A 28,000-nucleotide genomic window follows, 5' to 3' on the forward strand; every position below is an offset into this window, starting at 1 on the left:
TCTGCGAAAAAAAAAGTTGCACAGAAGTGTGTATCAATCAGAGAGAAGGACCGAAAGAAGTCAAGAAAGAGAACAAGAGGCAGAGGGGACCCAAAAACCCGAGATAAATAAGTCCAAACAAAATCCACTGACAGGTTGCAACTCTAGGAAAACCTCCAGGAATGGGACCTCACCATCAAAGCTGATGTAACTCTTGTTAGTTATAGACCCTGGATTACATGTTGGAGAGTGTTTTCTTTATTACCTGTCTCTGTAACTGTATTTGGGTTGATTTTTTGGAAGGGGTTTCTTTTTTCCTGTGGATTTGGTGTATAAAATGAGTGACAGACGGAGATCTGCAGCAGCTCTCAGCTCCAGAGCGCACGCCTTCTCAGTGGAAGCGTTGATTGGGACAAACAAGAAGAGAAAGCTGAGGGAGTGGGAGGAAAAGGACTTGGACTTGTCCATGGAGAGTCTCAGCCCCAATGGACAGCTAGGAGACGGGGAGGACCCGGCTCACTGCCTGGATATCAACCCCGGTTAGTGCTCAAATGACGGGTTTATCGTTACTTTTTTGCATGAAAAGGAGAATCTGTGCAGTGTGATTATGTACCGTCGATTGCTGCCAATATCGAACTCACATTAAAACAAATAATATCATACGATTTTTCAGAAACCAAATATTTGTTTAATGTTATACAAAATATTCCCTAACACACATACACACACAGACATATATATGTATGTATGTATACCCCGGCCCTATACACATATGTGTGTGTGTGTGTGTGTTTCTAGTTTGTATATTCATTCATCACAAGTAGATCTTAAACCTTTTATATACTGTTTTCTGTTCTGGAAAACGACTAAATGTTGAAATGATATGTGTTGATAACTGGTAAGATTTGGGCATCTTTGAGTTTATTTTGTAGCCTTTACTTACTGACTTTACTGTAAAAGACTGTTCAGTTGCTTACAATGTTTATATCACTTGGCTCCCTTCGGCTTTCTTGGGATTTCTGGGGTATTAGATGTTGTTTTGATACTCAACAGTTGTTACTCTTTGGGATCCGGTAGTATTTAGTTCATGTAAGAGCTCTTTATCCATTGAAGATTGTCCTGAACAAAATTCAGACACAAGTTTGTCATCCTTAAGCCTGTGTACTTTATTTTCATTGCACATATTCTGTCAGGTTTGCCTACTTCCACACTAAAACAACTAATACTAAAAACGAATGCGTTTATGTCACAATGTTTTGGAAATACAGAGCTACGTTTTTAAATACATGCTTGTTGATTTTTATACACAATGTATGATTTCATCGTCTGAAAATTATCTATTTTTATAGTGTACAATATGCAGACTGTGTTTACAGATGTGTGTAAAGAAACTCTTGACTTTTAGTCACCTATGTAACCCAACATTTAAATGCCATTAAAGTACAGGGAAAAGATAGGTATATTTATTTTAAAACAAATTAAATAGTAACTCAATGTTTATATAAAGTAATAACATATACTAGTATTATTAAAATGTGATGTAGCTCTATTTTAAAATAATTATGTAGTCTTTGTCCAGACTAAATTTCTCCCAGTCTATTCAAAGCCTAACAAACAGAAACAACTCTCTTGATTAGTTTAACTTTTTCGGGTTTAAGAAACAGTTTATTCACAACCAAACCCTGCTATTCTTAAATCAATGGTAACCTACGCGTAGTAGTCTTTCCCCTTTAGTAAAAGCACAACATGTAATAATTAAGCATTTTTTTCCATACTTTGGTCGTGAATCTGGCATTCAAAATATCTGACAAGAAATAAAAAAATATTCTGTAGAACCTGATTTTTTTTGTTCTGGTATTTAAACTTTTTTTTTTTTTTTTTTTTTTTTTTTTTAATGTGCGCTCAAAATAAATAAATACAAATTTAAAGTTTTCAAATACAAATATGTTTATATCAGCCTATCTTTTGGTGCTTCGATAACAATTGACACCATTTCTTTTATTTTGGACAATATATGGTGCGCAATAGAGCTATCATTATTATTGGCAGATTTGTTATTAGCACACCGATGCGACATACATTAAGTATAACTTAAGAAGGGTACTGAAAAGTATATACTGTATACAGATCTTATCTTCATACATCGTCAGTAATAAAAAGAATAAGAATATATTGAAAATGATTAGTCGGAATTGACTGACGTTTTTGTGGTTATCAAAATCTCTGACTTTTTGTAATATACAACAAAAAGGTTTAGCTTTTACTAAAATAAAATAAAACATATTTTAACTAACATGCGTTTCCTTTCGCATTTCTAATGACTCATTTGCGTTCATTTCAATATGTGATCAGGTATTTCCAAAAAACAAATCTGTAATGCATCTGCTTTAGCGAGGAGCTCATTGTCATTGCAGGTTTGGATGCGCTGATTTAATTCTCCCTCCAAATGATTTCAATGTGTATCTTTTAACACCTACGTGGGTTTCACAGACATTGATCAATATTAAGTAATAGCATGCATATTGTATTAAAGTTCAGTACGTCAGTCAACCTAATTACATCCCTAAAAAACAAAGTTATATAATTTTACGAGAAACAATAGGAATTTGTATGTTTTTGATTAGAAAACAGCTCTTTCAAATTAAAGGAAAAACTGAACAACTACGACAACATATAAGGACAACGTAACTTCTACTTTAAAAAAAATAAAAAAATAAAAAATGATATAGGTTATCAAACCGTTGTCAATCAAACTTCGAAGCGTTTATTTTCATATACAAGAGTCATTCATCTCTGCTGTTTGCATCATGTTTGCAGGGATTGTGAGAAATACAACAGCCCAAATACAATTCGTATATGGGGTCAAAATATTTATAAATATCAATGCATAGCCTATAAGGTGCGATTCCCATCAAATCCGTCAGAAATTGCTTTGATTTGAATCGTTATTGTTTGTGACTAAAATAGTTTATATTAATTAGGAATCTCGGAAACAGGCAATAAATCAACTAGGTTGAACACAAACCCAGAGTAAGTATTTGACGATGCTCGTTTTGCTTTCTACATCAATTTCCGTCGTATTTTAACGGCCTAGTATTTGCACAGGATTTTCATTTCTTGTGATTTGCCTTTTTAACACAACCACGGCTTTGTTGCTGGCATATGAACCCTCTTTATCTCCAGTTAATTGAATAATTGATCAAGTTTTCACCTACAACTGATTTCTGTGGAGTCGTAGACTAATTCTCCGGTTGTTAAATTGGAAAGCGCGTTTTTCTTTCGCTAAAGTGCACACAGTTAAAACTCGAGGTTTATAGAAGCTTGTTTAATTTGGTGTATAATCTTATTTTAGAGTGGCTTCTGAAACATTAACACATTTCTTACCTCAGATACCAAAGTGCGAAACAAACACAAAACCTTGATATGTAACCTTTAATGTTACATTTTTACATGACCTCTATGGCTAAGGCATAATATCAGCATGGAATTTGAAATATATTAAAAGTGTCAACATCCATGTGTTCTTCTTTTACTTAATAATAATAATAATAATAATAATAATAATAATAATAATAATAATAATAATAACATCAACAACAACAGTTTTGGTTTCAGGCTGTGTGTCAAAATGCAGTCTGTCTTGAAGGTCTGGACAGTTGAAGATGTACTGGCATCACATTTGTTCTAATGTGGGTGTCCCGTCTGTCAGTGTGGTACATAATCCTCAGCAAGCACAGCCTGGTCTACACATATTCAAAGCAGCTAGTCTTTGTGGTCAGTGTGTGTGGTTTCATTTTTGTCTTTAAGCAGAGGTTTGTTCCCTCGTGTGTGCCTTCAAAAGTTGGTATGCCATAGATTTGGAACTGTATTCCTGGAACAAACATCAACATCAAAAGTAACAAAGCAGAAAACTAAACAAAAACAGCAGCATTAGTAAATGAGGGTTTATCACGAATCTGTAAGCTCAATTAGGTAGTGAGTGGATCTGTTAGAAAAACAAAACCCTGGGACTAAAACGCAACATTGAACTGAAATGGGGGAGTCAGTAGACATGGATAAAAATATATATGCTTGATTACTTCACTTAAGCAGGGTAGCTGTGAACTTTGGAACTCAGTGTATTGTGTTACTTTTAACTTTCAAACTTTGAGTTATATGTAAGTGGAATGAAGAGTGTCTACACATCAAGTCATATCGAACGTGCTCTCCAGGGCAGGGTGGGGATTAATAATTGCCAATGCAAAATTTCCCAAGTTCGAAGTGAACTTGAATAGAAATGCTATTTACTATTATACGTACAGGTAAGCTTTTTTCAGGGGGAAAAACTGTTAGAAAAACGTGAAAGAAAAGATTCAGATTAGGACTGTCTGACATGAGGGCCTAGACCAAATTAAAACTTTGACCTATCTATGAATCACATCTATTCAATTTTGATTGATATGTATTGGAAAGTGGCTTCTGACAATATATATATATATAGGCTGTACGTGTACTTATTTAGATTCTCCCTTCATTTGAAATTATGTTATTTGGTGATTCATTTAATTTAGTTTAACGAAAATCATTAATATAATTGTAAGTGCTCAGTTTGTTGAACACTGATTCAGTCTAGGGAGAAAATTCAAGATTTGTTGTTTGAATAGGGGGAATAAAATGTTATTGATTTTATGCCTTCTTATTCATCCTACATTCATCTCTTTTAAATTGAATGCAATGTAAAGTATTAAATATAATGTGGAGTGCTTCTTTGAATGTATAGTCTCATGAGAACTGAGTGGCATACTGTTTCTGCTTTTGAGTTTCAGCACAGATGGTTTAGATAGTGGGAAAGGTCATTAGAGATGTCTGCTTTGAGGGTAGTGTCTTTGCTAAATTGTTCATAGCATTTAATATCCCCTAACAGCAGATCATAATCTTTCTTTTTATTTCAAACCTGTTGTGGGCCTTCCTACTGCTTAGAACCATTCAAATACTGGGTTTAGTTGTTGCTATGTTTGTTGGGATTTGTTTCCTGAAAGTATATCATAGATCTGGTTGTGTCTTCACATGTATTGAAAGGTTCTGATTTCACTCCACACACTGAAATCACTGCCTCACCAAGAGGACCAGATCCACAGACCTCCTCACTGCTGAGGGTATGCATGGTCAAACAGCTGGATTTCGGCCGAGCCATAGTTCATGGTTTACGTTTCTGTGAAGCTACACACTATGTGAATATTTATTCCCCCCGCCCCCACACACACACACACTACTAGAGATATATTAGGGAATTTGTATTGCACCATCATCACATTGAACATAAATAACTGAAGTAATGCTTCCATTGCAAAGCTGCAGGCTCATTTCATATTTTACTGATGAAACACAGAAGTATATATCTAAAAAGGGTACACAGCAGGAGAGAGGGAGCTCTACACCTGCTTGTATCTTATTCTTCTGTCTTGATTGATCTCTTCATTTTATGCAATACAGACATCTAGGTTATACTTTTGACAGTAATTACATTGTGAATAATTAAATTATGACTTTAACATATCAATTATTATATGAAATTCCTCAGATTGTCTTTTTCTCCTGTTTACTTAAACAAAGTTATATCATCCGTGAGCGTAGTTCCTTAGCCAAGATGGCACAGAAGTGTATTTTTGAATAGAAATATTAACTACTTTTTAAATTAATTAAGATCCAAATATATTTTGCAGTGTAGTTAATAGCAGAAAATGTAAATGAGTGAAAAGACTCATAAGTTTCTTATGAGTTCCACCGTTCCAAACTGGATTACTTCACAGATTAAGCATGTTGTTTATGCTTCCGCCAAAGTACCACAGTTGAATTTAATAGCTCACTTTAGTGCTTTTTCCCCCTCACACCTGAAAAGCTATATGACCCTCTAAGATCAGCCTTGACACTTGCCAAGCCAATAATCACCTAAATACTGGAAAGCAGCTCACTGCACAAATGACATACACAATGTCCAGGAACCATTGAATAAGGCACTTTCAGGAGAAAGTTTTGCTAAAGCCAAAATGTCTGTCTACTTAAAGCCCAAAGGAAACTGTGACAGTGGCCTTTTCTATGGTCATGCCATTTATATACACAAGATGATGATACTTAAGAGGAACCTGCAGGCGACTGTTAAGTCTGACACAATCCCAGTGATGGTATTTCAAGTCCGTGAGACTTCTAAGAGGTCTGCCGTGTTTTCAAGCTGTCGGCTGAGGGCAATACAGACGCAGAAAAACTCTTCACTTTGATAATCTGAGCTTGATCCCGATGAATTTTCTCCTCATTGAACATGAGCTCTCCCTCGTAAACCTGGCCAGTTACAAGTGATCAGTCTAATGAACTAGCATATGTTTAAAATACGTTTAGTTTATCTTGCATTCTTTCTCTGTATTGTACATATTTTAATTAATGAATAAGTATATATATATATATATATATTGTTTGTTTCTTGAGGGAATGCAAGCTGTAGATGTGAAGAATGCTCTGGATCTTTCACTTTCTTCGCTTGTCTGTCTGCAATGTCCATCTGTGATTGAGCCTCCTGGAGGGAAATAATAGACACAATATATTGTTAAGTTGTTAAAATATACTTAAGCCAGTAGGGCATGTTAATTTGACTCTGCTTGTTATGGCAGTGTTCACCCCCCCACCCTCCCCCCCAAGATATATCTAGTGTGAGCTGTATATCGTGGTTGAAGCTTATGCAGCAATTGGTTATTGTTGAAAATAACAAGTCACTTTAGAAAATTTATTCTACTGCCAGTCAAAGTTGATAATTATGTATAATTTTGAGAATTCATTGGTTCCTGTTGACAGCAGCAAACCCTCACTGGTGAGAGATTGCAATTTTGTTTCATTTTTAGCCGTTTGGGATTATTATTGACAATACCCAAACCACGATGATAAAAACTGATAATTTTCTATACCATCCATCAAACAAATGCATACTTTTATGTTCTTCATCCCAACCTTGGAAACCCATTTTTTTCATGACATCTGTTAAGGTATAATCAGCTAAAATGAAACTTTTATTCTTGTAGTCGGTTGTTAAAATACTATTATGAGAGTTTGTTAGGGCAGAATATTTACTGAGATGTCTTGATTCACAACTAAAATGCATTTTATTTCAGTGCCTAATTATTAAATAAATCACTATGGCATTTAACTAAAACATGCTATGTCTGTATTGCAAGATGGATGAAAACACTTATTACATAAACTTGTAAAGCTCCCGATTGGATATCACTAGATAAGTCACCAAAGCAGGGGTGTATAATTCCTTAGGTGCAACATTTACAGAACTTGAATGCTTCTGTCCTTCTTGTGTTTCTAATGATTTTTAAAACTGGATCAAGTTCTAAGTGTTATAAGGTCAACATTTTAATATGGTTTTCAATGTCCAGTGCAGTACAACTAATTTCTTATATATTGGATGAAATGTCACGGTATTCCATGCATTATTTATATTAGTTTGGTCACCTGCTAATATTGTTACATCTTCACAATAACCTATGCTGTTTCTTAGAAAATATTTACCAAAAAACAAGCTCTGTCAAGGCAAAGTGAAATCTACTGTCTTTGTTGCATAGCTGAGGTGATTACAGATGCAACTAACATTCACATTTTCCATAAAATGTCCTGCGTGTCTGTGATGTGGCTGAGCTGGGGATACAGTACATCTGTAGGTAATAAGACTTTTCTAGTGAGAAGGGAAAGCCATTAGGATAGGCATGGCGTGCGACACTTCAGTGGGGACTTGGGTACAAGGACTGTCTGTAGCCGCAATGTTTGAAGCATTGCTCAATCGGGGTTCTTGAAAGACACCATGTAAATGTATTGACAGATTCAGAGGCCAGCCCGGGATCCGACAGCGAAGGCCTGGCAGAGCGGACGTCGTGCTCCTTCGGCTCCCACTCAGACCTGGCCCACACGCCCTGCGACGCGTCCCCCCCGTCCTCCATGGAGGAGATCCAGGTGGAGCTGCAGTGCGCGGACCTGTGGAAGAGGTTCCATGATATTGGCACGGAAATGATCATCACTAAAGCTGGCAGGTAATACCCTTCCTTGTGCACGTGGCCGTAAGTGGTTCTCTATGAATCACCTAACCCCATGAATCTGCTGGCCTCAGCAATGTAATGCACATCTTGTATGAGCTCTTTGAAATATAAACACAATTCAAACGTTATTTCTCACACAAACACACAAAACGTGTATTGAAAGGCTTATTTTGTTTATGAAGCTTAAGACACCCCTACTAAACAATTGCACAATCAGATGCTTCTTCCATTAAACGCAGGTTGAACACGTCTGTTCTCAGGAATGCTCAATAAACACAAACCCAAGGAAACACACTTTTAGAGAAGCAGAACAAGCCCAATTGTAAAGTGAAATGCGCGGAGCACGCCATGTTTTGGAGGCAGTAATGTGCAGCACATGAATGCAACGACCCGTTAGCAAAAGCCAAGTGCGATCACTGCACATATGAGCCTGTATTTAAAAAACGACGCCATCACAAAACATCGTTTACTTTGCATTGACCCGCCTGGGTTCAGCATCGAAGCTGTAACCCATTTGATGCGTCATTCCTATTATTATATAGACTTATATGTCAAATAACAAAAGGCAATACGAGATTTCCTTTTGAATAACTGTTTTACATTGTGTGCTAGGTTTGCGTTTCTCTGCAAGCCAGACAGCCAGAAAATATGCAGGAAGACTGTAGGACCCATCGAAAACTTGAAGTAATTGAAATCTGAATAGAAAGAAAATAAAACACAAATCAGACCTTTAGAAAATGTCCACCTATTCGAAGAAGATAAATACTTTCCCATGTGGTTCGGTCCTGCGCTCAGATGCGCATTTACAATGAGCTAAGGAAAAAAGGCTACTGACCATAACATGTATTTCAATAATTCGATAATAATAATAGTATTCTTGTTATTAAATTCGAATTGGTTAAATTAGCCTAAACACTACAGATATCAAGGCCACAACTAAATAATGCATGTTACTGATTGATTTAAACGTTTTGATCTCAATGATATTGCGTATGTTACCTGCTTTAGTGAACGGACAGGAAAATCTTATTTTCAGCACAAACATTAATGGTTTTAATCAGATATTAGACACGCTCGAATGCCTGCTGCATTATAGACGTTACAACTAGTTTTTAATTTAAGGTCCATGAAAAAGATCACGCACAGGCCCGGTGATAAATATCAGAAACCCCATCTGGTCCCTAGTGCTCTCCAAGCAAACATTTGAGCTGATTATTATTTAAAATATTATAATAGATTTGATGTCAAGTTTGCAATTTCAGTTTTTTCAATCTAAATTCGTCTAATCACATATGATAACATAAAATAATAATATCTAAATCGAATCGAATAAATTAGAAAGTATTATTATTATTATTATTATTATTAGTTTAATTAATTTATCTTTAGTATGGATAATGATATTATCCTTATTAACAAAATGAGAGGATGCAACATTTTGACTGATTTAATAAAGCGGTATCACTTTATTGGCCTTTTAATTGAGTAAAAAAAAAAACATTCATTACAACAACAAAAACAACAATAATAATAACAACAATAAATGCCATAGCATATAAATTGGTTTTAATACAAAATTATACAAACTGTTTTCTAATCACATTGTTTGCAAGAGTTGCATATTAATTGCGCCTCGAAGCTTCCGTTGAGCAAACCGTGCATCTCCCAATTCAAACCTTTTATCGATTATTACTCTCTCAAATTACAATTGTAAAGAAAAAATGAAATACAAATACAATAAATTAAGTAAACAAATGCATGATTATAGTGAATGCTCCATCACTAATTATCACGACATATAGTGAGAGATTGAATATCATTTTATATTGATATAGTTGTAGGTAGTGCGGAGTAATTAGAAACCCACCACATGTGCTATGTTCACTTTGTTTGTGCTGTAAGGTGGACGACGTGTTTTCAATATATAATACTACATATTCTGTATATTCTCTATGACAATATTTCACATATTTTGATATAGGAAGGGCAGTGATCAACTTGCACAAAGTTGTGTGTGAGTTTTATTTTTTAAATAAAGATGCATACTAGTGTTGTGTACTGTACTGTGAATCAAATTAGTTATAACAACATTATCAGACCGTCATGAAGAACAAATCTATTTTATCTGTAGGATATATACACACACACACACACACAAATTGTTCTATTTAATCATTAATATGAAAGGTAATTGTTACATTTATTAAAAAAAAATCGATTCGGACATTTAAGAACAGTGATGAGAAATGTTTACTTACACTACTTAGTTTTTTTTATAAATTTATACATTATTTGTAACCATAATGTTTCCAATAATTATCAATGAGAATTATAATTTGGATATATACTATCTTGGTTTTGTTTCTCACTCACACAAAATTATTAAAGTAAATAATTCAATTAAAACAAGTTTATTTTTTAAAATAGGTCTAGCATTTGTTGTACGTGTATTTTACGTGCCGTTTTGTTTATGATTTAAGAGAATTATTAAATGAATAGTCTTAAACACGTCATGTATAATTTTATTAAGTATCATAGGTATTTATCTCTGCAGATTATCATGAGGGCGCTCTACATTCTAACATTTTTATGTTTGATCGCAGTGAAATGGGTTTAATTACTAGGCATGCATTATTAGCAGTATAAATTAAGTCAATAATTACAAAACATGAAATCCTCTTTGTGACCCCTTCTTGTGTATATTACATTTTCTTAATTGGCTCTATTCTCATAGTGCTCCGGTAATGAGCGCCATTGTTAACTCATACCACATTATAAGCCGCGTTTTAAAGTTTAATTGCTTTCGCCATTTAAAAAAAAAAAGACTTTCTCGAATGGCGGGGCATTGATTTCATGGTTCCCTTTATAATAACCATATACATTTCAAACAAAACGGAAGTGTGAAAAAAGCCATTTTAAGTGCAAGGGAAATTAATTACATGTCTAAAAAGCAAAATAGGAATTAGCATAAATCATGTTTTCCATTGTTTGATTCCGTTATTGCCTTATATATTATATATATATATATATATATATATATATATATATATATATATATATATATATATATATATGTATATATTACGAAATAAAGAAACTATGTATTTATTTATTTTTATTTTCTTAATTTGTTGCAAAGTAGACCACTTACCAGCACCAGTATGCAGGGAATACATTTATTGATAGTCAGTATACAGTATGCATCACCCCATGCAAATGTATGTATTTCTATTGCTGTCAATACTTTTGCTATTAAGGCAGTTATAACCCATATATGTATACCCTTATTTCAAACAGCCATTAAAAGCATGAGTGGTCATTCAAGGCAAGGACAGCTATGGGTATAAGGATTTCCAGTGAACACCATTCAGTAAGAGTGTTTGTCCTACTTAAGAAATACCAAATTGGGTCCATTAGTTATAGCCGCTTACTGAAAACAGGAACTCTAAACCTCAAGAAAGAAAATTGACATAAATAGTTGTTAATTGTATCCCATGATACAGTTCTGGAGAGAGAAAGTTTGAAAAATGGCTCAGATTAATCAGTTGAAGGCTGCGAGGGAGGAACGTGTCGGAGTGATAGCCAGTGCTGTGATCAGTAAATGATTCCTGTTCTCTGCAGGTCTGGCATGGCGACCACTTAAGAAACTTTCTCTCATTGACAGAATACATTCCCCTTGTTTATAGTGGACTAAAGACCAAGTACAGCAGAGCAGTAGCTGTCTGTGCTTCTCCTATGAGTCTTAATTTAACCTCTGTGGTTTTGATGGTTCCCCTGCTTGACTGCCTAGTTTCCACCATGAGGTTCCCTGCGATGTTTTGGGGTGTATTTCTTATTCTGTTGGTCGTCTGTACTTCATAATTACATCAGTGAACTGTCATAACTATGGTATATTTTAAAGAAAAAACTTACACATCAGTTTGGAGACACTCAAAACAACTTCTGTCAGGGTGATTGTGCAGATTGTCACAGAGCAAAAGGAGTAAAACTGCGGTTTGCGCAGAAAGTTCATTGGCTGTCTCTCATGGCAGGGCAACGGCCCAAATATAAATGCCATCGAGAACTGCTGGAAGATGACTGGTGCTAAACTGTCCAAGTAGAAGCCACAGACACTGATGGAAGTGTAATCATTTATCATCCACATTGGGTTCAAAGAACTGACTATTAATAACATCCAACAAATAATTGGATCAATACCAGATCCCCACTGCTGTAATTAAGGGTGGATCAACTAAGTATTATACATCGATAAGTATTTAGTTTGCTGTGCATGTACCAGAAAAACATTGAAGTTAACATTTTAAAAAGTGCCCTGAATCAAATCATTGTTTTGAATTGATTAGTAATACAATTATTTTGATCAGTGTCATATATTTTAAACAATTTCAATAAATTAAACAATTTTATTATAGATAAATGGATGATTTCAAGGTTGTTTTTTTATTGCACTAGTGTTCCCAGTCTTAATCTCAAGCCTCTCCAGGCCTGGCTGTAAGGCACTGCACTGCCGCCAGCCTCCTCAGCCCCCCGCCCTAACCTCCAGACAACTGGCATTGTACCCCCGCTCACTTCAGAGTACTCCTAATGAATGTTCACACAGCACCTGTCTTTACAATGTGACATTAAAATAACTCCACAAACTGCAGAGCAACAACTGAATTAAAAGGGTATTCCTGTCCGGTTAAATGCAAAGCTTATGCAGCACAGCTAATGTTCATTTTGAAAAATTGATGTACGCAACAAACGTAGATGAACAGCTTCTCATGGCAATTACACAGTGTAGCACTATAGCACCCCCTACCCACTCACTCTCTGCCCCCCATCCACCTTGAACTGAGAAAAGTCCATTTAGCCTCTCTTGCATTGTTACACTTAGGATAATAGCGAAAATAATAAATAACACACTGACAATTTTTGAAGGGGATAATTAATGTAATGGCAAAATGGATAGCAAGCATCTAACCTTTTATGTTAGGTGCTGTGAGTGTTCAGTGTGCTAGCCTCGTCTGTGAGTGTTCAGCGTGCTAGTCTTGCTTCCTGCAGGTGTTGGCTTTTGTTCAGACAGAGGGCAGGTTTGCAGAACTGCCATTGGCTCCCACAGCAGTGGTGAAACGCAAGCAGGCACATTTGGAGGGGGTTTTGTGATTTCAGCTGCACTCAAAGCATCATCTGTGTAGCAAAAAAAATTATAAAGCAAAACAATTGAAGACAGACAATAATAATCAAAACCAGGAAATCTAGAGAGCAAGCATAATGAAAGTTTTTTTTTTCCTTCTAATTTCTTTATAGGAGGATGTTTCCAGCCATGAGAGTAAAAATCCTGGGCTTGGATCCCCATCAGCAGTATTACATCGCCATGGATATAGTGCCAGTGGACAACAAGAGATATAGGTAACCACATTTTATTACTTACAGTAATCCAAGAGTTTACAATTTAAGCTCTGTATTTGACTTTTTTACTTTTTTAATGTCTGTTGATGGATTTCAGATATCTTATTTGTGCACTTCATGTGCAGAAGGAAAACGAAACATGGTATTATTAAGGAGAGAGTGGCGTTGTCATACTATTTAGAGTCTGTAGTTTAAAGCAGGAATGTAACTTGATGATTTTCAAAATAGAAAGCTGTGGATATGAATGAGTAACTAAATGAACAAATAAATACACATATGTAATTACTCCCTTCAAAGGTTTGCCCTGTTTAAATGGATTTTGTAATGTTTTTGTCAGAGATGCACAAAGAAAGATTCAGAGTGACATTGAACCTTTTGTTGCAAATGCATGTGTAGTCAACGTCATAAACAGTAACTCACACCCAAGTGTACATGTAATACACACACACACACGCTGGCATGCTTGCTGGGAGTGAAATTGTGATACTCGCTCTGTCAGTAAGGTAACCCGAAACGGCACCCGGCCAGTGTGTGAGTGTGTGAGTACGGCTCAGGGTGGGAGGGGCATTCCATCTGTCCAAAAGGGTGTCATATAAACTCCCATCTTTACTGATTGTGCTTGTGCCAGATGGCAGATTTATGAAAGATGAAAGACTCTAATCAAATTTCCAGTTCTGTTTCAAGCTTAGATTTCTCCTTTAACACTTTCCCTTCTTCTCAGACCGTGACCCTAAACAGAACGCCATGCAGGAAATTATGGAAATGCCTCAGATTCTCAGCAGGGGAGCATTTAATGCTCGTAAGCAATAACAAAGATGAAAAAAATTGTTTTGTCAGTTTTACCCTTTGGTGACAATTTTGGCAAGGGGGTGAAGCTAAGCGCTTTCAACTGTTGCATGGCCAGAACTAAAGTCAAACAGCTGTGGTGGGGTTTGCAGCAGTATCCCATTCTCACAATTTGCCAGAGGAATGCTGTGTTTTGGGTGGAGCAGGATGTATTAATCTTTAAATATAATTTTGCTATTATGACAGCAAATGTAAGAAAAGTGAATGAGTGAGATAACCAATTGTTTGATACAGTTTCTTAAAAACTGATTTAGAAAACATTCTTATTTGGTGTAGTTATTTGAATGTTTTATGGCTAACTTAATACAATGATGTCTGTCTGGTAGATCATTACATCAGTTGTGATTTGTCGGCACATCTTTACGTACTATAGGGATGTTACTGTTATTTAATATATCACGGACATATCTCTCTTTCTTTCTCTCTCTCTCTCTCTCTCTCTCTCTCTCTCTCTCTCTATATATATATATATATATATATATATAAACTTCTTAACATTGTTATTCGACATGGACAGTTTATTCAGTGTAGCTGCAGTGTACACACCTCTACAGAACTGGACTGGAAGGACTAGAGACAGTAGGATGTGAAAACTGAACTTTGCTGATCCTTGAGTGTGTTGTCTTTCCAGGGCAAGGTGTGGGCGCACTGGCATGGGTTTACTGCTGCCTCTGCCCTGCAGGTGGCCAGGAGCAGCGATTGCCTCATGCCTCTTGTGTTTTAGCTCTGATGAGCACTAGAATAGGAATATTAAAAAAAAAAAATAGATAAGGTGGATGTAGTGTTTTCTGCTCACTAACCGTGTTCACTGCTCCCTGCTCCAGGTACGTGTATCACAGCTCCAAGTGGATGGTAGCAGGGAACGCCGACTCCCCGGTGCCCCCGCGAGTCTACATCCACCCGGACTCCCTGGCCTCTGGAGACACATGGATGAGGCAGGTAGTGAGCTTTGACAAACTGAAGCTCACCAACAATGAGCTGGACGATCAGGGTCATGTAAGTGTACATTTCTACTTAAAAATATATGAAGAAAATACATTTATATAGGTATTTTTTAAGAGATTATTTGTTCATTTTACCACAATTCTTTAGTCATACAATGCTGACAGAATCTTTCCCATGTTTTCTCATACCTTACCTGTGCCTTCCATGGATACAGGATGCTACAGAAAGGTTACGGTCAGTATGCTCTGGCCAACCTTCAATAGGCCTAGACAGCTACTTACCATTTTGAAGAAACAACACTTATTTTTCTGCACATATCCCTCAAACTGTACTGTGAGTGAAGAGAGATGTTTTTATTAACTCTGCATTAGGTAACACCCTCACTCCCAATGGGCTGCTGTAATCACAGCCTCAGTTCTTTTTATGTGTCAGTGAATTGACATTGAAAAAGTATGTGATACTGACTAAGGGTCCCTGGGCAACATCATTTCATAGGCCTTTCGAGGCTTTATTCAAATTTTAATGTGTTCTTATATCTGTTGAAGTGCTTTATGAAGTTAAGATGATAGGACCATTTGTCAGATATAGTTTTTATTACCACATTAGAAATGTTGATTTAAAACGTTTTCTTTCTGTAAATGTCATTGTGTTTGAAATTGCTCATTAAGTTCTTAATTATGATTAATTAGTTTAGCATAATAAAGGCTTTCCAAAGATCTATATTAAAAACAAAATAACAATAAGAAAGGCAATACAAATAACAATGCCACTCAGTCCTGGGTCTTTTTCACATAAGGTTGTACAGTTATGTAATAACATGGTTAAAGATCACAGAAGATACACAGAAATAACCACAACAATAGGAAATGGTTTACACTTTTAGGGTCATGTGAATTGAGTTTTGATACCCCATTTCTCTATAAATCATGCACTGTGTTTTATACTTGTGTTAATAAACAATCTTGTCAGGTGGTCCAAACATGACAGAATGTACAGGGCGTTACATAAAACACTCCTGAACAATTTAGCATCCACAATTGATGTTGTTCTTTTCAGCTGTTATCATTGCTTATGATAAAAGCATGGCATGAGTTCTGCTTACGCATGAGTTCAGTCAACAGTTTTTGGCAGTCAGCAGAGTTTAAATAATGTGGTGTGTCATCTTTCAGAGAATGAGATTTAAATTGTGTGTTTATATCTTTAGCAACTGAAGGGATTCAAATCATTAGTTAAAGATAATATTTGCTTGAAATGTATGCTCACAATTTAGCCATTAGGGGATAAAATTTGACAGCAGCCCTGTGACCCAGAGCTCTGCAGCTGAAGTGCTGAGTAGGAGTCTGGCTTTAGTCAGTGCAGCAGCTTTCTTGCAGTGCATTTCAGATGCTGCAGGTTTGTGAACAGTGTAATTACACCTGCTCATGTAGTTGTAGTTGTAGTTGTCATAATTATATGTATACACACAGACACACACACACATATATATATATATATATATATATATATATATATATATATATATATATATATACACACAGACACACACACACACACACACACATATATATATATATATATATATATATATATATATATATATAATGTTGGCTATATTGTGATTTGTGAAACTTTACATTTTATGTGGAGATAGGTCTTTAGATCAGATTTCTTTTTTTTCTTTCATCATCCCCATGTTTTGGTCACCATTTGTTATTTTTCAAAGCTGGGTTGCAAGAGGTGAAGAAACCTCTAGAACACCCCCTGCTCAAACCGCAGTGTCCTGCCCCTAGTCCTTAGCTGGCAGTTCTGTCGAGTACCAACTTGAACAGTATCAGTGTCCGCTGTTTACTTTAACTGACACTGAAATAGAGACAGTAACATCAAAAACAACCTTTTAGTTTTACACTGACAGGTCATGAAAAGACAAAACACCAAAAATGTACAGAATTAAACAGCTTAATTTATGAGAAAGTCTCCATTCTTTTGTTTTTTTGGATTCGAGTCAGTGACTTTGAGTGATGATATCTCATTGAACACACTTATTAGTATCACTAGTATAGTATTTGAGTGCGACAGAACCAAAAATAAATACTATTTACTCGTACCCTGGGTATTGAAAAGTAAATCCTCGTAGGCTCTCCACAATAATAAACTGTGTGCTGTGTGATATCATGACTGATATATGACTGGGGAGTGATCAGCCCGAATGCTCTTGTGGTATAAAGATAATATCTGCAGCAGATCATATCAATAGACACCTGGATAAATGACATCTTATTTTGAGTATCATTAACCAACCGCTGAGCAATAATTTGACATGTTTTTGTGTAAATGTCACATACATGTCAAGATAAGCAGCTCAAAATAACAGATTTGTTTTAGTTTTTTTTGCAAAATCAGATATGAAACACAAGCCTGCATTAAGTGTTTCTTATTTATTTAACTGTTTACTTTAACCACAGAGCAACATAGAGCGCAGCGTCACAGACGATAACACATGTCCACCGTGAAATGTACTTTTGTTCATGAAAATAATAACTCAGATATATATTTCCATAGAACCTCATTTTTTATATTAAGTCATAAAACAGAGGAAATGGAAGACAGCAGCAATATAAGCTGACCAACAGAAAATATTTAGCTTCTGTCACATTGTTTGAATTTAGCAGATCTGGCTTAGGTTTATTTTAGGTAGGGCTGAGGTCTAAGTCCCAAATTGGGAGTCCCTTGGGGTAGCCAAAGAAGGGTGGGAGGGGTGGCCGGTATATTAAATTTACTGTCACTATTTTTGCACCGCTTTCAAAACGTCTTTTTGTTTGACCCTACGTTCCCCACTGGCACCAAGGGACATGCGCTCACTTTTCTTATAATTAAAAACAGAGAGGAGACCGGAGGGGAAGTCGCTCAACCATCCACATCTAACACGGTGGTTCTAGTGTAAAATCTTCACATTCACTGCTCATTTTCCACTTTGATCTGATTTTTTTTGCCGTTGCTATTTCTATCTGTCAGATGTGGATGGTGATTCCAAATGAACAAGCAAAGGATCATTTAGTCCATAATAACAAATCTCTTGCTGCATTCTTACACTCCACCACATTTCCCCACACTAGTGCAGTGGGGAGCTATTTATAAGGAAATGCCTGACTTGTGATTGCTGTGAAAGCTCCAGAGCTCAGCAAACACCCGTCTCAAACACTGCATACCCGCATCATCCCAGAAAGGCTTGTTGTGACGCTGATGAATTCCTTCCAATCACAAAAACAGAGGCTTACTTTTATATGACAACAGCAGAGCCCATTGCTACACCTTTTTCTATCTGTGAGAAGACTTTTGTGTACAATGTGATGTTGTTCTGATAGTATGATTACAGCACACCATTGAAACAAATGAATGAGCACACCCCTTCGAAACAAAACACTAGCTTAAAAAAACAGATTGCTGTGGAAGGGGATTCTCTGCGCCCCCTCTGAGCAATTCTGGTTTTATTGCCACGTGACGGCAATAATGTACATTTCTGTGGACCTATAATCGATTTCTGCTACTTGAATTTGCAGCCAAACCTCTGATTGTGTGGATAGTAACTGGCATCGATCTGTCCTTCATTTCAGATCATTCTTCACTCCATGCACAAGTACCAGCCCCGTGTGCATGTGATTCGCAAGGACTTCAGCAGCGACCTCTCCCCTACCAAGCCTGTCCCCACTGGAGAGGGAGTGAAGACATTCAGCTTCCCTGAGACGGTTTTCACAACCGTCACTGCCTACCAGAACCAGCAGGTGAGGCCTTTCTTCCTCCTCTTGTGGTTAGAGGTTTAAATGATCCACCAACCATATGAAAACTCCTCCCCAATGTGTCCTAAACTCTGTGATTTGTAAGTGTGCACTGTACCCCCACTTCCTTTGCTCTGAGAATGGTGTGAAATGTATTGCATTTTATATTCATTGAGGCCCAGGGTCTCAAACTTAGTTCCAGTACAGGGCAGTGGTGTCTTCTGTTGTTTGTTGTCCATTACCAAGTCAATCTAAGTATGTTCCTGCCTGGATTTATGCGTCTTTTACAACTGATGGCTGAAAGGATGCTCTTGATTTGAGGAAAAGTACTGCTAAAATTATTTGGAGCATGGAGAAGAGAAGGAAATACATCAGTTAAATCAGGTTTTTATACCAATTTAGTTACTGAAAGCTTGAACAGAACCAAAGCCAGTTGACGCTGTGGCCCTCCAAGATTTTTGTTTTGGATCTTTTGTCTGGTCCAAGTCTTGTTTATTGAGTCTGATGTAAGGGTCTGGGTTGAGGTGCTCAGTCCCTTTTACAGTTTTGAAAACCTTGAAGTGTTCTCTTTTCCAGACTAATAAGATGATCTTCTTTTTTTTTCTATACACACATGTGATACATCATTCAGGCTAGCCTTCCCCTATGCCTATTCTTTCTAATGCTGTTTTGTACAACATACTGTAAAAAGCATCTGTAAGGTAATGATCTTTTACCAAGATCAATATTAAAGAGCCCCGTGCCCCCCCTCCCCAAACAAAATCTACTACTGAAACACACATATATCACTCAAAACTTGAAACACTCAAACATGAAGAGAGTTTTATTTCTGGAAAGCACACTTTGCCCTTGCTATACGAAATAGGAAATGAGAGCTCATTTGTCACAGATGGAGACAGAGACAAGGCTGTCCAGAGGCAAGCATGAGCCCTCTAGCCCGTTAGATGTGATTTAAACGAGGGAGGATTTATTGCCCCGTTTCCTGTATTTATGGTGGAGGACATTGAATCACAACGTTTGGAAGTCTGAGGCCAACTTTTCCTTCTGAGATTTGGAGTGAAAAAACATTTCAAGTGGCCGAGGGAAGAGAAGAGAAAGCTACCTACTTACTAAAGTGGAATGATTCCAGGCTGAGACACCCTTCGCCAGCTTTATAATTTTCATTAAAACAAGGGTTACTCTTTGTGTACTTGCAAAGATTTGGTCTATTTTTCTTGATTCCTTTCTAAGCTGTGTTTTTAATATGCTTCTCTTCTGTCATTTTTGTGGGATCTTTATATTTTATAGGAGTTATCATGTTGCTCACAGCAGTAGTTATTGATTTATGAATTATTCTTGGACTATCACTTTTCCGGTGGTTAAGAAGAAAATGTTACACAATGTTTACAAAGTTATACTTCCCATTCAAAACCATTTTACAGAAGTCTAGAGTTACTTCACTTTCCCATCTAAGGTGAAGCCTGCATTTTTATGTGGGGTAGCAAGACTCCACATAGTGCTAAACTGTGAGTACATCTGGCACAAAACATAAAACAATTATCAAAGGAAGTGTTTGATGTGTAAATGCAGATAAGTATCATATTCTTTGTAACATTCACCTAAAATCTGATATGTATAATATATGAAATATATATAAAAAAGAGATGCTATTGTTGCTTTGTACTTCATCAATAGAGTCAAACACAGGCTGTCCTGCACCTCTGTACTGACCTCACTCCTGAGAAGAAAGTGGATCAAATCTCAGGAATGCAGGACTACAAATACAGACTACAAATAAATCTCTTCAGGGAAGAGTGCAGTTCGTCATTATAAAATATATGTACTAGGTTCTTTTCTGATTCTATTTCTTTATTGATACAGTCATGCCTGATTAAGAGCAAAACAAGTGCACAGGATTTCCATTCTCTTTCAAAGTGTTTTTAATATCCTGTTTAAATGTCTTTTTCTTTAACAGATCACTCGACTAAAAATTGACAGAAACCCTTTTGCCAAAGGATTCAGGGACTCAGGGAGGAACAGGTATTTACATTTGCAACTACACAAGAGATGCGTAGAAAATTAAAATTGTATAAACTATAAAGTTTATAGTTTTTGTGGCATTCACATAATAAATGTTATGGAAAAGTAGGTCATCCTCTTTTGTTACATTCATAGCTAGAAGTTAGACTCCTGCAGGAATTAGCCAATGGGATGTCTTAAATGTGCTGCCATTTAGAAACCTGTACCTGGTGTCAGTTTTTTTTATTTACCAGAGGCTTCTTGCTTATGCAAAATAGAAGCCTGCCATGAAGCACAAGTTTTGCAGTTTGTGATTGGCTGGTGGGTGTAAGGCCCAAATGCTGATATTGAATGTGTATCTCATGCCACCATCAGCAAAATGTGAGAGATATTACAGATAAGGCATTACCACTGTCTGATTAAAGGGATTTGCTGTACTCTGGCAGCCTTTCTCTTTACAGCAGATGCTTTAGCTGATATGATGCTCTTTCCCCTCCGTTAGGTTTGTGATTTGCTTCTGAATTATCATGTAACGATGGGAAAATGCTGAAGTATAGCCACTGCAAATGAAAGCAAATCCATCTGGAGAACATTATTCCAAGAGATATTTGAGACATCTTTTTCATTTTGCAGACAATAGAGGGTCTGATTTATGAACTGTTATTAAAGTTTTATTGCAGAAAAACCTACATGAAAAAGGCATATATGTGCATGTATATATCGTCAAGGTCTAATATTACCTGTTTAAAAATGAAAATTATATAAAAGGAGAAAATCACATTCTTATATACTATAGTAGGTTGCATAAATGTCCTTGAAATTACTATAAATTATCTATTAACCATATTAAAGGACAATGGTACTTCAATGCTGGCATGAAATGTCCTGAAGGTTGGCTGATGATAATTGATCTTTCTGTAAGGTATTGTTTTGGGTGATGGTTTAAAGTTCTTGTTCTTTGTTTATAAAGAGCTGGTAACTTGGTGGTACTTGGTGGTACTTGGTGGTACTTGGTGTTGAGTGTATGATGAGCGAATGTAGCAATATCCAATGAAGTGAATTTAGAGAAATTCTGCGGAATAATCCAAAGGCCTCAGATTGAACAGCACTGATAAATCATCATCAGCTGACAAAATGAAATGATGTACAGATATATTATTATTATATTTTATTATTATCATCATCATCATCCTCGTTACTAGTAGTAGTAATAGTATTTCTTCAATAAACACTGTAATATATGCACATAATTACTTTGTAATCCTTGTTTATGGATTGTCAGCCATCTGCTACTTTTTAAAGTGTTTGGTTTCTTTTTAAGCAGAAAAAAAATAAGCCATAAAGTTGTGGTTCAGTGCAGCCTAACTGTACTGAAGAGAATGTCAGACAAACAACGTGGGGCAGAATGTGAAATATTTACACATTTAAGCACTTAAGTGTTTGAATTTAAACACTTTCAATAGGTATGGTTTTAATTTGGTTAACATACAGTCCCTTTATTTCCTTCAATGTTCTCTTGTTTTGCCAGTTTTGCCGGTCTGTGGTTTTCAGCCGGAGAGAGCTGGTTTGCTAGCAGGAGTTCTAAGCCCTTAAAGTGGTTTGTTTGACCTGATGTCAGAATCATACCTCACAACTTAACATTACCTTTGCCCCACGTACAAATCCAAAACAGTAGTGTGCAATGATCATAACCACAGTATTCTTTTGTACCCAAATGTATACATAACATCATATAACCATACTTTATTATTATTATTATTATTATTATTATTATTATTATTATTATTATTATTATTATTACCTTATTAATTAAGTAATTAATTTATTAGAAATCAGTCCCTCTTCAAATGTAACATTTCTCAAAACTGCTGTAGGAAATTGAAATGATAGGTGGTGGTGTGATGTGATGACTTTGAGAAAAAAGAAACCCATTGTGTTTTATTTGGTTAAATAATGGACATTTTCATGCTAAAGTAAAGCTCCATCAGTTAGCATAAACGTTCACATACTTTGATGAATGTACAAGCTGCTACAGAACCCCATTATAATGTTTCTCAGGGAAGGTTTCATTTAAAGTAATTGTGAAATAGCCTTGTTTATGCAAAGTCAAAAAGCAAAGAGATTTGTACTTTCTCATGCTGGAAGAGGTTGTGTTCCTTTGCAGACAAAGCAGATTACATTGAAATTCTTTGAGCCTGATGTGAAAACATATTTTAAATAGATAACCCAACCTTGAGAAGTCCCTGTACTTGAATCGACTCGATGGGAGCACAGGAAAATTGATGCCCAAGTCTGCATCAACATGTCACAATGTTTTAGTAGTACAGCCTTCACCGGAACTTCAGTTTATACTGTGTCCGCCTTGATTAACAGCTTCAAGTCAAACCCTAACATTATCTGATAATATATCCAAACATATTTGTGTATATATCATGGCCCAATGGTTTCTCTATTGCTGTGTAATTGGCCATCTTCAAATAATAAAAGGGCATATGGCTAGCAATACAACTACTGTATTTAAGTAGTAAAATGAATATGAATTAAAAAAAACAGAGAATCTGTTGCTATAATATGTATTAATGTGGTGCTGAGTTTTGACTCCACTGTGGTTCAGTTTCTGACTAATGCAAGAAATATATGGTCAGAGATGACAGCTTTTTAAAGACACATTTTATTTTGTGTCTTTAGAATTTACGAAGAAAAGACTGCAAAGTGTGAAACGTTAAGAACTAGATCAAAGCACCCACACAAACAATGTCAGTAAACACATTTTTTGTGAGAATGTTTGGCAACCTCTGTTAGTTTTATAAGAACAATCTGTAATGGGAAGACGTCTCTCAGCCCACTATTGCTTGTTTACTGGCTAGAATAAAGTAAGTCTTAATACGTGAAGATGGGCAGTGTAATGTATTGAACAAGACATAGAAAACTATACCAAATGTGAAACAAATACAAAACATTGTATTTATTCCTATCAATAGTGTACTGACATTCAAGAGTGTTGAATCAATATCATCAATCATATTGTTTTGTTGTTGTTGTTGTTGTTTTAAATTCTGTGTTAAATATGATCCCTTTTACAGTTTAAGTTTCTGTTTAAACTAGTAACATAAACTGGGCAGTATAATACTTATTGTCAAAATAATAAGCAAGAAAATAATTAATATTTATATAATAGTGCCAAAATACCTAGAGTATGACACCTTCTAAAACAACAACAACAAAACCGTTTTTTTTCTTTTGACAGCATAGTGAAAAGCAAGGTGCATAAATCAGAATGGAATAAGTCTGGGAATAGGGATCTGTTTAGAAACAAAATGTCATGGAGATTTATAGGCATAGTAAACTTGGTCCTTTTAATGGTTCCCATTTGAATTTCTCTGCCTCTGACTCTCCTCTCTCTTTGTCTAACAGAACTGGTCTGGAGGCCATAATGGAAACTTACGCTTTCTGGAGACCACCAGTACGGACCCTTACATTTGAGGATTTCACCACCATGCAGAAGCAGCAAGGTGTGTGGGTCTGACATATCATCTGTGTTCTCAGCAGTGCTCCCTGTCACACTAACATTTATAGTCATGGCATACCAGACTTAAATCATGATTTAGTTCTATCTATCCAGGTAGAGAGATACACTTACAAAATGACAAAGATATGTACTCACTCTGAACCATTCTCTCTTATGCACTGTGTGCTAACTTGAATAGATTACAGGTTGATTTTATTTTATTGATAAATTTGCTCGACACCAGCTCAACAGGCTAATCCCTCAGGTTTCGAAAACCCTCTTTTCATACAGGAACAATACAGGAAAACCGTAGAATTTTTGACATGACATCACCACAAACTCCAGCTCATGGCAAAAACACAGCACGGCTTTCTTATTGAATGCACATGGTGCGAAGCCTAGGCAAGCCAAGAATGTCCTGAATTATTTAATTATGCAGGGTTTTGAACAAAATTTTGAACAACAAAATGAACCCCTGCCAAATTCTCATTAATAAAAATATGTGACTGATTTCCCACAGCTACAGCATCGTTCCAAAAAAACTTGACATATTTAACATGAGGCACGGCCAAGATTTTGTTTCTTTTATATATATATATATATATATATATATATATATATATATATATATATATATATATATGCTTGAAAACAAAATTTGGATAAGATTTATTTCTCCTTAACAGAAAAACTGAATAAAATCTCTAGTGGTCATCCCCATCAGCTGTTTCAATCAATTGGCAACTTGCACAAATATGTTTTTAGTTTTTATGATTATCTCGATGTATTGATCAAATAATGATCTGAAGAAAATCAGAAATCTGTAATAATATTGTATTTGTTTGCCTGATGCTAGTACTGTATACACAGGGCAGAATTATGCTGTGATGACATAATAGAGAGGAATAGAATATACAGCAGCTTCAGCCTCAACACTAACGTATCAGTCATAGATAAACAGCTCCTTGGCTTCGTGGGAAAGAGCAGCAGTAACCATTAATGAAAATCTATCAATGTTTTTATTATATCCATTGAAATGCTAGTGGTTCCAAACAGCTCCAGTTCTTATATATATAACTCCAATTACTACATTTAGTTAATTTTGCCTTTGTCAAGTAATGTAAGTCAATACATGCAATACAGGGCCATATGTATTTAATTAACTCTCAGTTTGTGTGAAATAAAAACAAATATCAGGGAAATGCGTTGATACTCTGTAATTGAAAAAGGAATTTGAACCAGTGAATGTGTTTCTCCTTGCTCTTTGAAGAGCATTGGCAACCTTGTCATATACCTATGTGGCTGAAAACAATCTCACTCCATTACGAGCATTAGCTGTTGGAGGTATTGGTGTTGAATGGCAAGACCTGCCAGTTCCTAGCCCCTGACACCTGTGTTTGTTTCGCAGGAGGAAGTACGGGCACGTCTCCAACCACATCCAGCACTGGGACTCCATCGCCCTCGGCCTCCTCTCACCTTCTCTCTCCCTCCTGCTCCCCCCCGACCTTCCACCTGGCACCCAACACCTTCAACGTGGGCTGCCGGGAGAACCAGCTGTGCAACCTCAATCTCTCAGAGTACCCTGCCTGTGCCAGGAGCAACATGGCAGCCCTGCAGGGCTACACCGGCCTGGGTGAAGGCTCATACGGGAGGCTGCAGACTGGAGGGAGCACTGCTGGCCAGCCCTCTGAATCCTTCATGCCCCAGAGGACTTCATCTTTAATCACTGGAATGCAGGCCAATCCAGCTTCCCTGCCCGGCAACAACAAGATGGACACCTACGGCGGCCAGCTGGGTTCTTTCCCCACCTCCCAGCTTCAGTATGTGATGCAGGCAGGAAGTTCCGCCTCCAGCTCCTCCTCTTCCCACATGTTCAGTGGAAGTCACATGCAACAGGGATCTTACAATGCCTTCTCCCTTCACAATCCATACAACCTCTATGGATACAATTTCCCTGCCTCCTCGAGACTGGCCACAAGCCCAGAAAAACTGACAGCTTCCCAGAGTAGTCTGCTCTGTTCGTCCTCACCTAATGGCCCCTTCGGAGACAGGCAGTACCTGTCAAATGGCATGGATGGGATGCACATGATTGGCAATCCGTCCCCTGCCCAGCAGACAGCCAATACCTGTGATAGTCGCCAGTATGCAGCTATGCCTGGTTCCTCCTCACAAATGTCAGTGCACATGGTGTAAACTGGATTATACTGCAGCAATTTGACTTGTCTTGTTTTTTTCCCCCCATTTTTCATCTTGTAAACCTTGTAATCAAATGAAGGAAATGTGTCATTGAAATATACAACACGTTATTGGAAATGGAAAAGGTCTAAACCTTTTCAAGGAACTTTCTCAAAATATGAGCGTTTGAATGAATTAAAAGAAGAAATCAAAGTGTTAATTTAATATCTCTGTTTTAAAAAAAAAAAAAAATTGGAAAGAAGTAAAATGCTGTACTGCTCATCAGCAGTCCACACTGACGTGTACTTTCATTTTTCTACCTTACCTGGAAACACTGAAGGCAGGAGCACTTCCTCCACTTGAAATGTTTCATGAAGAAGGAAGGAACACAAATCATTTAAGGGAGAAAGCAAACAATTTTGGTGCAATAGTGAAAAAAGAACTGCTGAAACTCACCTTGGTTTCAGTTATATTAAACCTTATCTAAAACATTATGTGAACAGTTTCCCTGAGACTCCAGTCCTAAGAACTAAATGGACACTTGACTCTTAAGACGCTCTCAAAGGAAACACGCTAATCATACAAGTTTGGACAAAGTTCTTTATTTTAGACAAACATAAGCTGAGTATTCTTGCTTAGAGACTGAAAGAGGCCTACAGCCTAGGAGAAAACCCTTCTATTAAAAGTGGAAAATACTGTTCATTGACTAATTCAGCGGAAGAGGATGGGAGTGTTCAAAAGCACACGAAGGGGATTATTTGAGACCTGCTTAAAAACATTGAAAATAACCTCTAGGACTTTCAGTGCTCTGACTAATTCATCACAGGCTCTGACCTCCATCTTCCCAATACTCCCTTCACCATTTGCATTGTTGAGGTGTTAAAAAATATATCGTGGTGAGAGCAAAAGGCTTTAAGTGTGCAAATACAAAGTAATAGGAAAAATAAGTATTAAAATATGTGTTGATGTGTTGAAGATAACTATATTTATGTGCCTAGCATTAATACAATTACAATGCCCCAAGAAGGCCAGTAAGAGGAATGTACAAAAAGACACAATAAAGAGTGAACGAATGAAAGGGAAAGAGAAACGGGGTGTTCAATAAAAGGCCGATTGAAGAATCTGTAAATAGAAGTGCAAAGCACAAAAAAGTTCAATAAACATTTACGTTCATTTACATTTGTTTCTTGGTCTCCATATTGCTTTGGGACAGAGCAGTATCACATAAGTCACAAAAGGCGAATATTTAAACGTACATCTGTGTAAAACATTGGAAACAACAGATTCCTAGAAGATTGGCTTTAAACTGATAAGGACCTGTA

At 36.5% G+C, this 28,000-nt stretch overlaps 1 protein-coding gene across 1 annotated transcript; it reads left to right on the plus strand.

Annotated features, from left to right (window-relative positions):
• Positions 1 to 27,857, plus strand: tbx15 (T-box transcription factor 15). The gene is made up of 8 exons (XM_066706510.1): positions 1 to 518; positions 7,829 to 8,036; positions 13,332 to 13,433; positions 15,104 to 15,275; positions 18,836 to 19,003; positions 20,952 to 21,016; positions 24,410 to 24,507; positions 25,912 to 27,857. Exons 1-8 carry the CDS (start codon positions 317 to 319, stop codon positions 26,694 to 26,696), a joined length of 1,800 nt encoding a protein of 599 aa, XP_066562607.1. The 5' UTR covers positions 1 to 316; the 3' UTR covers positions 26,697 to 27,857.
• Positions 27,858 to 28,000: the final 143 nt, after the last annotated feature.

The sequence above is a fragment of the Amia ocellicauda genome, chromosome 6 (assembly GCF_036373705.1).
Source record: "Amia ocellicauda isolate fAmiCal2 chromosome 6, fAmiCal2.hap1, whole genome shotgun sequence".
Classification (NCBI taxonomy): Eukaryota; Metazoa; Chordata; class Actinopteri; order Amiiformes; family Amiidae; genus Amia; species Amia ocellicauda.